At 41.2% G+C, this 13695-nt stretch overlaps 1 protein-coding gene across 5 annotated transcripts in view; it reads left to right on the top strand.

The window, feature by feature from the left end:
• The first annotated feature begins 12030 nt into the window (after positions 1-12030).
• Positions 12031-13695, top strand: part of FNBP1L (formin binding protein 1 like) — a 125699-nt gene continuing 124034 nt past the window's right edge. For 2 of the 5 annotated variants that reach the window (XM_021920948.2, XM_021920951.2), the window contains exon 1: positions 12031-12257. In XM_021920948.2, coding sequence (XP_021776640.2) covers positions 12234-12257 — 24 coding nt within the window. In that variant the 5' untranslated portion in view covers positions 12031-12233. The remainder of the gene's footprint in view (positions 12258-13695) is intronic. The other 3 variants (XM_021920958.2, XM_003892218.4, XM_003892219.4) reach the window with 3 other exon arrangements.

The following is a 13695-nucleotide window of genomic DNA, read 5'->3' on the forward strand; positions in this document are numbered from 1 at the left end:
ACGCTACCCAGGGTGGTCTGAAACTCTTGGTCTCAAGCAATCCTCCTACCTTAGCCTCCCAAAGTGCTGGGATTACAGGCATGAGCCACCATGCCTGGCCCATACAAAATTTTTTACACAAATGTTCATAGCAGCTTTATTTGTAATATTTACAAATGTTTTATTTGTAAAACAAAAAGTCATCTATACTCCTTTAGCAAGTGAATGGATAAACAAATTGTGATACATCCACCCAATAGAATACCACTCAGAATAAAAAGAAATTATACAGCAACAACATAGATGAATTCAAAGTGATCACACCAGATAAAAGGAGCCAGATGATGGTGTACATACGGTCTGATCCTATTTATAGAAAAATTCTAGAAAATATAATCTTACCTGTAATCAAAAGCAAATCAGCAGCTGCCTAGGGACAGAGTGGGATGGGAGAGGTGGGTTTGGATTACAAGGGTCATGAGGGCATTTTGGGGGGTGATGGATATGTTCATTATCTTGATTTTTGTGATGGTTTCATGAGTATAAACATATATCCCTTTATAGATGTGCCGTTCATTATATGTCATTGTACCTCAGTAAATCTGTTAATACAAACAAAAACCAATTGATTCCATTTGGATTAAAGATAATAAAAGAGTTGGAGCATTTTGCTGGAGGATGAAACTATATTCATCTTGGTTACTTCATAAGCAAACTGGATTTGGTGGGGGCAGAATGCTTAAACAAATATAAGCAAAGCTTCCTCTTTTCTGTTTTTTCTTCATTTTTTTTGGCTTTCCATAGATGTTGCTGAAACACACCAAGAAGTTGCTAGCTGTCTTAAAGGTCCTTTTAGAGGACTCTGCCTCATCTTTGCTTAAAAAATATCTAACAGTTGAGGCTCAGAAGTGCTTATTTTCAACTAATAATTTTTTAACTTTCTCTCCCTCTCCCTTTTTGTTTCTGTTTTTGTTTTTCTTTGAGACAAGGTCTCTCTCTGCTCCCCAGGCTAAAGTGCAGTGGCGCAATCACGGTTCACTGCAACCTCTGCCTCTGAGGCTCCAGCGATTCTCCCACCTCCGCCTCCCAAGTAGCTGGGACTACAGGTGAGCACCACCATATTCGGCTAATTTTTGTATTTTTTTTAGAGATGGGGTCTCACCATGTTGCCCAGTCTGGTCTCAAACTTCTGAGCTCAAGTAATCTGTTGGTCTTGGCCTCCCAAAGTGCTGGTATTACAAGTGTAGGCCACTGTGCCCAGCCAACTTTCTCTTTTGGTTGTAGATTTCATCACAATGCATGTAACTTCTAGGTCAGAGTATAGCAGCATGCCACACAGGCCCCTACTTTCAAAATCCCACTGAAAAACTAGGGTCCAAGTAGAATGCTTTAAGCAGCACATTAATCCAGTGCTTTGTACTGAGCACTGATTATATGGAAAGGAATTGAATTACATATATTAAGTCTATTTCTCCTTTTGGACTTTCATGGTAAAAGGACTACATATTGTGCTACTGCCTAATATTTGCTGTACTAAGTGGGCTGTAATCTGAAAGGACTATAATGTGTGGTCAAAGAAAGAATGAAAATTACAGTAAGGTCATGAACTTCTTACACAAAGAAATGAAAAATTCTGTTTTATTTCAGATTTAACAATCCTAATTGAATACGTAATATTTGCATGATGTCCTAATATTTACACTGAGTGCAGACAATAAATTCTACTGTAAAACAGTCCTGCAAATTGTAGCCAAAGTCAATGTTCTTTTGCTTACTGCAGCGAGACTGGTTCTTTTTACTTCTAGATAGTTCAGTATTCTTGCCATTAGATGGCAGTCAAAACTAATGCAATGATTAAACTCCAAGTTTAATAATGATTTACATAGGTACAACATGTTATTCAGTGGACATATTTATAAAAAGCTCTGTGACAATTGAAAGACATTGTCAATGATCTAACATTCCTCTTGGAAACCAGGCATTTTACAAGGTAAATAGGTATCCCAAAGAGATCAGGTCTTTTTTAAAAATACGGTTTCTGAAAATTTGGAGTATAACATATGTACAGTAAAATGCAGAAAGCACCGTCAGTTTAAGGCATCATCACAAAGTGAAAACACCTGTATAAGCATCACCTAGATAAAATGAAAGAACATTACCAGCATCTCAGAAGACTCCCTTGTGTTCTCTCCCAATCATTACCTTCTCCCTTCTCCCCAGAGGTAACCATTATCCTGACTTCCAACATTATAATTTAGGTTTTCCTATTTTGAGAAAGTTTTTAAGTGTTATTATATATCATTTATGTCTGGCTTCTTTCACTCAATATTTTTGTTATTTTTGCTTGTTGGTATATTTCATTCTTTTCCCTTGTGGTTAACAAATTTTATTATATGAATATACCACTATTTATCCATTCTACTATTGGAAATCCGGGTTGTTTCCAGTATTTAGCTATTATAAATAATTTTCTGTGATGAACATCCTTGCATGTGCCTTTGGTGCACATAAGAACATATGGCATTTGAGTATATACCTAGGAGTAGAATTTTTGTATTGCATAGTATGCAATATTGCCAAATAGTTTTTCAAAGTTGTATCAATTTACACTTCCACTAGCAGTGTGTGAGAATTTCCATCATTCCATGTCTTTGCTAATACTTGGTGTTGTCGATCTTTTCTACATCAGCCATTCTGATAGACATGTAGCGATATTTCAGTGGGGTTTTAATGTGCATTTTTCTCATACATAATAACGTTAAACACTTTTTGAATATATTTTCTTATGTAAGTGTTGATTCATGTATTTTGCCAATTTTCCACCATGTGGTCTATCTTACTGTTTTGTAGAAACTTTTTATATATTCTAGATATGAGCCCTTTGTTGGGTATATGTATTATTAATATATTTTCCCATTCTGGGTTTGTCTTTTCATTCCCTTAAAAGCACTTTCTGGTAAATTTTAATTTACTCATTTTATCCATTTTTTCCTTTATGGTTAGTTCATGCTTTTTGTACTTTGTTTTAAAAACCTCTGCCTATACCAGAGTTGTGAAGATAGTCTTATATATGTTCTAGAAACTTCACTGTATTAACTGTGAAACTCTGTATTTTCTTTTTTTTTCTTCTTTTCCCTTTTTTTTTTTTTTTTTTTTTTTTTGAGACAGAGTTTCACTCTGTCACCCAGGCTGGAGTGCAGTGGTGCAATCTTGGCTCACTGCAAGCTCCATTTCCTGGGTTCACGCCATTCTCCTGCCTCAGCCTCCCAAGTAGCTGGGACCACAGGTGCCTGCCACCACGCCCGGCTAATTGTTTGTATTTTTAGTAGAGACGGGGTTTCACTGTGTTAACCAGGATGGTCTTGATCTCTTGACCTCGTGATCCACCCACCTCGGCCTCCCAAAGTGCTGGGATTACAGGTGTGAGCCACTGGAAACTCTGTATTTTCATAAAATTCAACTCCAGGTAGATCTTAGATTAAACTGTGAAATACACTTGTTTACTATTGCTTGCAGTCATGTAACTTGTGGCATTCCTTTCTTCTGGACACAGGAACCAGAAATAGGATACTAAGAACAGGGAATAAAAATTTGTTTTTTCTCAGATTGTATGTTTGCTTGTGAAGAAATTCTTCCCTGCCATTTTTGCTGAAATGGAGAGAAGCAAGGGTACGCAAGAGACACCACTTCTTCAGGTTAACTCCAGGACAATGATCTGGGAAGTGTTCTAGGTTACTCTGCTGGGCATGTTTTCTCTTTGCAGACTGAATTCTGAAGTACTGCAGTCAGTCATTCCGTTAACATGTAATAAAACTTTTTTTTTTTTTTTTTTTTTTTTAAAGACACGGTCTCGCTCTCTTGCCCAGGCTGGAGTGTAGTGGCATGATCACAGCTTACTGCAACTTCAACCTTCTGGGCTCAAGTAGTCCTCCCACCTCAGCCTCCTGAGCACCTGGGATTATAGGCACATGCAATCATGGCTGGCTAATATTTTTATTTTTTGTAGAGACAGGAGGGTCTCACTATGATGCCCAGGCTGGTCTCAACCTCCTGGACTCATGCTATCCTCCTGCCTTTGGCATTGCAAGTGCTGGGATTATAGCCATGAGCCACTGCACCTGGCCTTAAATGACATTTGAGTAATAGTGAAGATGAGATAAATTGTGAACAGGCAGGGTGTCTCCTTGAAGCAGGCTGGGTAAATTGCTATGATGGCACAACACTAGGAAGAGTTTCCAGGGGTAGCAGATCCTTGTTACTCCGGGACCCACCCACTAGAAGCACAGAAAAGGCAGGTTACTTAATAGGTGGATAAGCAAATGTTCAATTACCCTTCCGTGTAATCTGGTGGCCAAAAACATTAATTAAGAGTCCTCTTTCCTGAGTCTTCAGCTTAAACACTGAGCAGCTTCCTGTCTCACCACACCTAAGCGGAGATTTGTTTGAACTCACCGCACAGGACTCCTTAAACAGAACCTCTCCAGCCTTGCTTGAAGTGAGTAATTTATTTTCTGGGTCTTTCCTGGGAGATGCAGGGAATGGTGTTCCCGTGAGTTTGTGGTGTGTTTGTTTGTGTTTGCTGTTTTATTTGGCAAATTCCACAGAGTAATGTGTGTGATATTCATGTATAATTAAAATATACTGTGGAGTTAACAAAAATACATGCAAACATTATGGCTTAATCATTGGAAATTTAGAAATTCTGACTTAATAGGCCTACAGTGAGGCCTGGGCATTGTTGGTTTTTGTAATTTTAAACTTTCTTTAGATAGATAAAATATGGACAATGTAATAAAATTAAATGTACAAAAGAGAAGCAGTGAAAAGTAGGACTCTTAAAAAAAATCATCCCAGTCTCCTAGTTCCCCTGTCCAGAGGGATGTACTTACTTCCAGTTCCTTGTGTTTCCTTCCATAGGTATTCCGTGCATACAGAGAGTAAAAATTCTCTTTTAAACAGAAGTGATAGCATCATTTACTACTGTTCTGAATCTTGTAAGTCACTAATTTTTAAAAGGCTCTCCAAGAGACTTTGAAGCAAATGCCTCATTAAAAGCTACTAATAAAAAGCTATGCTTCTGTTCCCCCCTAAAAGCTATGGATGCATTTATTAAAAATCTTTTATATCTAATTTCATGTATTCAGCAAGGCCCTCAAATCTGTGGTCTAAATTCATCGGGTTAAGACTCTCTGATCTAGGGTGTTCAATGTAAGAATACTTGGTGTTACCAGATTAAAATATAGCATGCTTAGTTAAATTTGAATTTCAGATATATAATAAATAGTTTTTAGTGTAAGTATATTCCATGCAATATTTGTAATATCTGAAATTCAAATTTAAGTGGGAGTCTGAATATTTAATCTGGCAGTCCTATACAAAATTTTGATGAATCGGAAGTTATTCCAACTGATAGTCTGTAAAATGCCCTCTTTTTGAGACGACCTAGGTTATACTTTTAAAACCAAGCCCTTTAGGTTAAAGCCAAATTCTCTGAGTTTAATTTAAATTAGGTATCTGTTGGCTTACTTCAACATAAGTGGATTTAACTTGCTGTTTTATCTCATGGGATAAACCTGTATTGTTACAGTGAAGTGGCCACCAAAATTAAAAAATAAGCTTGAGGCCAGAAGTTTGAGAGCAGCTTGAACAAATAGTGACACCCTCTTTCTAAAAACACAAGATATTAGCAAGATTTGGTGGAATGCAATGTAGTCACTGCTACTCAGGAGGCTGAGGTGGGAGGATCACTTGAGTTTGAGGAGGAATTGAGATCCAGGAGTTTCAGGCTGCTGTGAAATATGATGTTATGCTTCACGTCACTGCCCTCTAGCCTGGGCAATAGAGGAAGACCCCATCTCTTAAAAAAAAAAAAAAGAAAGAAAGAAACCAAAACACCAAATCTTGAATTTACACATAGTAGACTATGTGTATTACTTTTAAAGAATTTAAAATATCTAGTCTGAGCCATGTTAGTCTTTAAAATCAACATTAAAATCTTAGCTGATTGGATTTGGATAAGGATAAGGAGAACCAGCCTAGAGGTAAGTGCTCATGATTGATTATTTAAATCATTTTTATTATCAATAAAAAATTATTAAGCATTTACTTAAATGGTGAAAAATTCTGACATGAAAGATGCAGAATTGTGGTTTATTATCTTTTAAGTAAATCAATAACAACATATTATGCTACAGTTTGCCATGGTTACCACAGGACTGAATGAAGGAGGATGAACAAGAAATGAAAACTTAAAAGAAACTGTCTTAAAGAAGGGGTCTGGGGAGGAAGAGGCCTTCTGCTTCTACTGAGCAAAGGCAGCCACCTTGAGCTTCTACAGCCCCTCATATTTATTGGGTAGAAAGAGCAGGGAGCGGGAGGTAACGACTGGTCGGCTACTTAATTGATCACAGGTTCACATTATTGCTAACAGGCTTCAGATGTGCCTAATCACAAGAAACACTTGTGCCTGGGGCGTGACTGCCCTCAGCATTCCTTCTGGGCGGCAGACACAGTTTGTCAGTTTGCCAACAACTTGCTTTCATGGGAACAGTCTGCTGTTTACTCATATAGCCTCCAGTGGCGTACTGAGTTGATCACAAACCTCACTCTTTTGGCCTGCAACAATATTACAATAAATATCAAATGACAAAGAATTACAAATGTTAGAATTCTACTATGAAGATAGTAGAGGCAAAGATTACGGCAATGGATATGATTCTGTCACATAAGAGATGAAAAAGAACTTGTAATTGTATTAGACCCTGAGTATCCCAGACAATGTCTGAATGGACTCAATAAAATTAAAATTTATCATTTCATTTCAGAATTGTAGCTATAGTACATTTTCATTTCCTTCCCGGCTAATCTACATAGGATTTAGACAGTGGTATGCTTATATTTAACAATCAGCGCTCCAGGGAAAAAGCCCTGATTTGAAGCATTTGCTAATTCCCACGGTATAAATACTCTTACCATGACTGCTATCAAGCTAACATTTTTTAACAACCTGTTTGCAAAATCCCTGAAAATTTAGCAATTTATTCTTTTGAATCTGTACAAGCTGATTTTATTTCTATGAGTTCACATGATGTACCTGTCTGGTTTTCATAAAAAGAAAACAGAGAATGTTCGTTCTTTGTTAACTGGTGTGCATATCTTGAAATTTTTTATCACATGCCAAAAAAATTTCCAAACAAAACTCAACAACAAGAAAAAAGATAGGAATACTTTAAGAAATTAATATAAATTTTGAATGGATTTGGGAAAGTACAACCAACACCTAGAGAAAACTATAACTTTTGTTCTACCAGGTCTCCTGCCCTGAAGAAAATTTAATATAAACAAATACCTAAACATTTTTAAAGTTACACAGTTCTATCATAATGCAGTGGGAAAAATCCAACCAACGTAGAAAAGTAGACATAAGTTACCTCTTTAAACACATCTATTCCATTTGATTTATATTGAATTTTCTTTTGTTTTTCCACATTTCACTGGAGCAATTACATGAAATGCTTTAACTAGATTCAATAATGGCGAGTAGAATTCCAAAAAAACATAAAATGGCCTCTCTGTCTCCCTCTCACTTTCTTTCCCTCTCTCTTTCTCTCTTTCTTCAGTGAGCCACCTTGAGCAATGCCCTTGAAGTTTTGGATTTCTTCCAATTCTTGGGTTGGAAAACTGGCAGTACAGAAAGTAGTGATGACTATTAACTAGCCAGTGCCATTCTTCATTTGGCTGGCATGGACTCAGCATGCTAGTGTGATCCCATTTTTGAAACATTAAAATGGTACTGCTCTTTGATTTTCTTCCTTAAGGTAGTTTTAGCTTGATTGTTCTGGCCTAGCTACTTGAAGGATAATTTTATTTCTGGACATTGTCTCTGTAGCTTTAATTTTAAGACAAAGTCTTAAGATTTGCAAATGACATGGGATTGATTTATGGTTGAAAGTTGATGTACTTGGACTAGTAAATTATTATATATCCAAGAATGCAGCAGTGAAAAACTTTGTTTCATATTTTGCCTTAACAAAGGATTCATGAAGGGAATATTCGAAACCAGAAAGGGCATTAGTTAAATGTTTATAACATAAAGAAATTATAAAAGGAACTTGCATTTGAATTACTACATAATATATGCAAAAGAAAATATAACACTTTAAGGGACTATTATAGACCAGAGTTCTATGATGTGCCTGAAGAGAAAATGCATTCGATAAGTTATTTTTCATAATAAAAAGAGACATTGTAATAATTGTTTAAATTGCTAAAGCACCTTTGTAATTTAGGCCCTTTCAAGTTTACTTGTAGAGTAGCTTCATTGTATATGGAGAAAATAGAATAATATCATTTTCTTGATTTTTTCTTAGTGTTATTACCTTATAAATTATGTAATATGAAATCAAAACTATGTGGTGATTGCCAAGATAGGTCAAGTAGCAAAAAAGTATAATTGGTTTGAAGATTTTTATATTTAATGATTCAAATTATGATATAGAGGTAGCATCTGGAATAAATTAATATTAGATTTCTACTATAATAAAGAGATATTTCTTTCAAGATTCTGAAAGTTATGTTTTAACATTTTAAATTTAATTTACTTTAATCTTTTAAAATAAGAGATGGGGTCTTGCTATGTTGGCTGGGTTGGTCTTAAACTATTGACCTCAAGCAATCCTCCCACCTCAGGCTTCCAAAGTGTTAGGATTACGGGCATGAGCCACTGTACCTGGCCAGTTTTAACATTTTTAGAGATAAAAATTCTGTGTTTGAACTGCTTACAAAATGCCTTGTCATGAGTCTATAAAGAATAAATTATCTGTAAAAGTAATTTAGTGCCAAAATGATTTTGATTATGTGAAAAATCATAGTCTTATAAACTGCCATACTGATAATATATATTTGTGTATGTGACTATGTGTATGTAAAATATCTCTGCATGTTTGTTGGCTGAATGCCTATATGCTATTTTAGAGAAGATTTGTTCTAATAGGAAATACTTTGAAATCTGATTAATCTTTATTATTTTTGTAACAAAATATAACACTAAACATTTATTTCTTTATTGTGAAAGTTTTCACTTTTTAATTATTTTTGCTTAAACATTGTTGAACCAGTGACTTTTAATGTCATGAAAGAATTTTATAAATTACAAATAATTCTTTAGAAGATATTATCTATTTAAGGTGGCAATATGAATTACATTAAAAATTTTATAGTAATGGAGGGTAACAGAAATTTTATTTAAATTTGAATATTAAACTTGATGCAGGGCTGGGTGCAGTGGCTCACTCCTGTAATCCTAGCACTTTGGGAGGCTGAGGTAGGAGGATCACTTGAGTCCAGGAATTTGATACCAGCCCAGGCAACCTTGTGAGACCTCTGTCTCTCCTAAATAAATAAATAAATAAAACAAAATAAAATTAGCCAGGTGTGGTTGTGTGCCTGTGGTCCTAGCCACTCAGGAGGCTGAGGTGGGAGGATCACTTGAGTCTGGGAGGTCGAGGTTGTAGTAAGCTATGATGGTGCCCAGCCTGGATGACAGGAGACTTTGTCTCAAAACAAAAACAAATAAGAAAACCCTTGATAACCCCCAAATTGAGCTTTTTGAAGAGAAACGAATTGTTTTAAGTGTAGAATCCTGCTTCAGAACCTTGAAAGAAGAAAAAATCTTCATGTAGGAGGTGAGCTTTATGTTCTATTGGGAAATTACATGAACAGCACGGTTGGGAATTTTAATGTCAACAGTAGATTATTTTACTTTAAAGGAGAAATCCTGGCTGGGTGTGGTGGTTCACGGCCTGTAATCTCAGAATTTTGGGAGGCTGAGGGGGTTGGATCGCTTGAGCCCAGGGGTTCAAGACCAGTCTGGGCAACAATGGCAAAACCCCATCTCTACAAAAAAATCCAAAAAATTATCCAGGTGTGGTGGCGAGCACCTATAATCCTAGCTACTTAGGAGGCTAAGGCAGGAGAATTGCTTGACCCGGAAAGGCGAAGGTTGCAGTGAGCCCAGATGGCCCTACTGCACTGCTGGGCAACAAAGCAAGACTGTCTCAGAAAAAAAAAAAAAAAAGAAGAGATAAATCCTTTAACTTCGGTTTAAATTATACTCTACAAGCCTTAGCTTTTATGACAATACTTAGATATAATAAATCTTGGTATTGCTGTGGTGCTAAATAATGAGATACTCATTTAATAAATCAATCTTCTGGCTGGGCACAGTGGCTAACGCCTATAATCCCAGCACTTTGGGAGGCTGAGGCAGGCAGATCACTTGAGGTCAGGAGTTCCAGACCAGCCCAACATGGTGAAACCTCGTCTCCACTAAAAACACAAAAATTAGCTGGGCGTGGTGTCGGGCGCCTGTAATCCTAGCTACTCGGGAGGTTGAGGCAGGAGAATTGCTTGAACCGGGGGGTGGAGGTTGCAGTGAGCCAAGATCGCGCCACTGCACTCCAACTTGGGCGACAGAGTGAAACGCCGTCCAAAAAAAAAAAAAAAAAAAATTCCATTTCCATTCCATTTTCCCTTACTAATTAGTGTTACTTGCAATTGCAAAATACATTCATGATTCCAGGGAGTGACAGGAAGTGATAGGAGAGGCGGTTAACAATGTTAGGTGATATAAATAAACGAAGAAATTCTTTTGGAATAGAGGCAATGTGGAAAAATATTAGAAACTGTTGTTCAATGCTTCACAGGCTTTTCACTGCATGGTACAAACTTAAGCATTTAAAAATTGTCTATAACCCACTTGGAAGAGGGCATTCGTATGCTTAAAGTGGCCTCAGGGAAGGAGAGCAGAGAATTTAGGAAGATTAGCAACTGGGCTGTCTGGCTGTTGGCCTCAACTCCAAGAGGGAGCGCAGCTAGGCAAGGACACGGATTAAGCGGAAGAGGTTGGAACACCTGTGCAGGCCAGGTAGGGGAGGAGTTTCAATGCTGACAAAGAACCCGTTGGGAGAGCTTCCTAAAACACCCAGCTGTCATGACGCACTGAGGAGTACTCTACTAGTTGACTGCTTTGAAGTGTGTGTGTGCGCTTGCTTGCTTTAGGAGACAAGCTATTAATACTAAAGCATATGTTAGGGAGTTGCTCAGCGTACTTGATATCTAGTAGCACCAGCCAAGCTAGCTAACAGCCTTCCCATGGAGATAGGCCAAGAAGTAGCTCCATAGAGAAAAAAGGAAGTAGTGGACCTGCCTCCAAGGTTCCGATACCGGGACGTGAAAGAGATCTGAAGTTCCTAATAGGCTGTTTACACTACCAGAGAAAAATCTGGCTCCCATCCAACCCCCACCCACGAGGTGCCCATTCCAGAGATGGGGCAAGCTGCCTTCTCATCTTCGGTAGGTGACAGCTCGGCTCACATTTGTCCACGTCTTCCATCTCGTGCCTTGGCAACATCCCCAAATGATTACTGGAAGAGCTGCCTCTTTTTATAATTTCCTGACAGAACTTATAAAATTAAACATTTAAAGACAGAATCGGGGACATGTTGCATTCACATTTGATGTTCAACCTGTGCACATTTTGGTGGTCCCCAAGAATCGTCATGTCAAAGCATCAGGCTCGAAAGATCACCTTAAGCATCAAGATTTAAAAAAATAAAACACAACTCTCCTCAATCTAAACTCTAGGATTTGGATGACGCTTCCCTGTCAAGGTTTCTCCCGCGTGGAGGAGACAAGAGGCAGGAAAGGCAGGTAACTGAAATTGCCTCATGTAAAGGGGCTCAGCGCAGAGGAGGAATGAGATAATAGCGGCGGTGGGATCTTTTCCCTTCTCTCCCTTTCTATCTTGGAAACGGGGTGCGAGTGTCGGCGGAGCGGGGGCAGTCCAAGCTCCGGGGTACCGGCGGGAGGAGACTCGACGAGCGAAAGGGGCCAGCGAGGGTGACCAGGTGCCCGCTGGGGGACCCCGCCGGCGGTGGCCAGGGGCGCCCAGGTCCTCCCCGATCCCAGGATGCACTGCGCCCCGCCCCCTCCCCGCGCCGCGTTCCGCCTCCCCTCGGCCCCGGCCCCCTCCCGCCCAGCTCGGGGAGGCGGGGACGCGGCGGCGGCGGCGCCTTCACCAGTCGCGTCTTTCTCACTCACTGGGGAGCCCGGCGGTGGCGGCACCTTTCGAGGCAGACCCGCTGAGCTGCTAGCCCGCCGGCCAGGGAGTGAGAGGTCGGATCGACTGACGGCAGAGCCGACAGACGGACGGACAGCGGCAACGCCAGACGGCCAGAGTCGCCTCAAGTTCCGCCATGAGCTGGGGCACAGAGCTGTGGGTGAGTGGGGGAAAGGGGCGCCCTGCATGGACCCCGGCCCCTGAGAAGCGCGGGTTGGGCGGGCGCCGCGGACCTTCGGCGGTGAGAGCGCGCACCGCGGTCCTTGGTACGGCGCTGGCGGAGGGTGAGGGTCTCGCTCCTCTTTGTGTGCAGACTCCTCTTCCCTTCTCGGTCGGGGGTCTAGGGGGCCGCTAGTCCGTGCTCCCGCCTTTGCCACCGTGGTGCGGCTCGGGCGGCGCCCGGGACGGCCGGGGAACAGCCCGCGGGCTACTGCGTCCGCCGTGATCCCCTCTAGTCCCTTCCTCCTCCGCCTTCACTTTCCCGACGCCTGGCTTCGCGCCCGGCGGCTCGTCTCTCCCTTTGTATCTCTTCTCCTGGAGGCGGGGGAGGGGGCCCATTGTCCCCAATGGGCGCTGTTCGAGGGCGGGGAGGGGACCGGCCGCGATCCCTCGCCCGGGCCAGGTCCGCGGGGCTAGGGCGTCGCCCGGCTGGGGCGGCGCGGGGAGCGGGGAGCGGGGAGGCGCCGCCCAGAGCCCTCGCCCCAGGTATGGGGACCCAGGCGGCTTTGTTCGGAGCCCGGCCTCGGGCCAGCCAGGCCCAGCCCACACTCCCATTTCCCTCTCTCTGCTTCTGTGCTTCGGGCGGGCACAGCTTCGAGGGACTCCGGTTTGGCCAACCCCGGCTGCAGCCTTTGGGCTGATGGCTTGGTTTTGGGGGCTGAATTAAATCGAGTGATTTAATTCAGGAAGCTAATTTTGCCAAAAGGAGCGGACGGTTTCCCTGTTGCTTTACTTCCCCTTCCGTTCTTTATTCTCACTTGTTCTTTCTCCTTCGTTCTCTCCTTCCTTTCCTCCCTGCCGTTCTTTGGCACAGGAGGCTCCAGACAATGCCCAATGTCTGGCCAAGGTACGGGCGGAGGGTAATAGGTCGGAGAATTTGCCCCTGGCGCCGGCGCGGAAGGGTGGAGGTGTAGAGGGCTGTGATTTCTCAGGTGCGGCCGGGGGAACTGGGGGCGTGGGGGCGCTGTTCCGAGAGCCGCCTGGCCTCAGCCACTCCCCTTTTTATTCCACCTGTGCCTGTTTTCCGTGCCTTTTGTTCGCGAGGATCTCGTGAAATCACTGCAGAGAAAGGGGAGAAATAACTTTTGAGTATGTGTGTGCCCGGCTAGGGTGGGAGTGAAAGCCGATCGGTTAATTGAAAGGCAAAATGTTTTCTTACTTTTCTCGTCTACTCATAGATTGGGAATCTTAGAACTGTGACACTTTAGAGTCCATCTAGTGAACGCTTACTTAGCTAGCCAGGAATCTCTTGTGCAACATTCTGGACAAGTGCTTACCCAGTCTGTAAACACACCACCCAAGAGAAAATACCTTAGGAGCCCCTTCATTCTGTTTCTTAGATAGCATTAATTGTTCTTATATTGGGGAGGATTGTGTGG

This window comes from Papio anubis, chromosome 1 (assembly GCF_008728515.1).
Source record: "Papio anubis isolate 15944 chromosome 1, Panubis1.0, whole genome shotgun sequence".
NCBI classification, from domain to species: domain Eukaryota; kingdom Metazoa; phylum Chordata; class Mammalia; order Primates; family Cercopithecidae; genus Papio; species Papio anubis.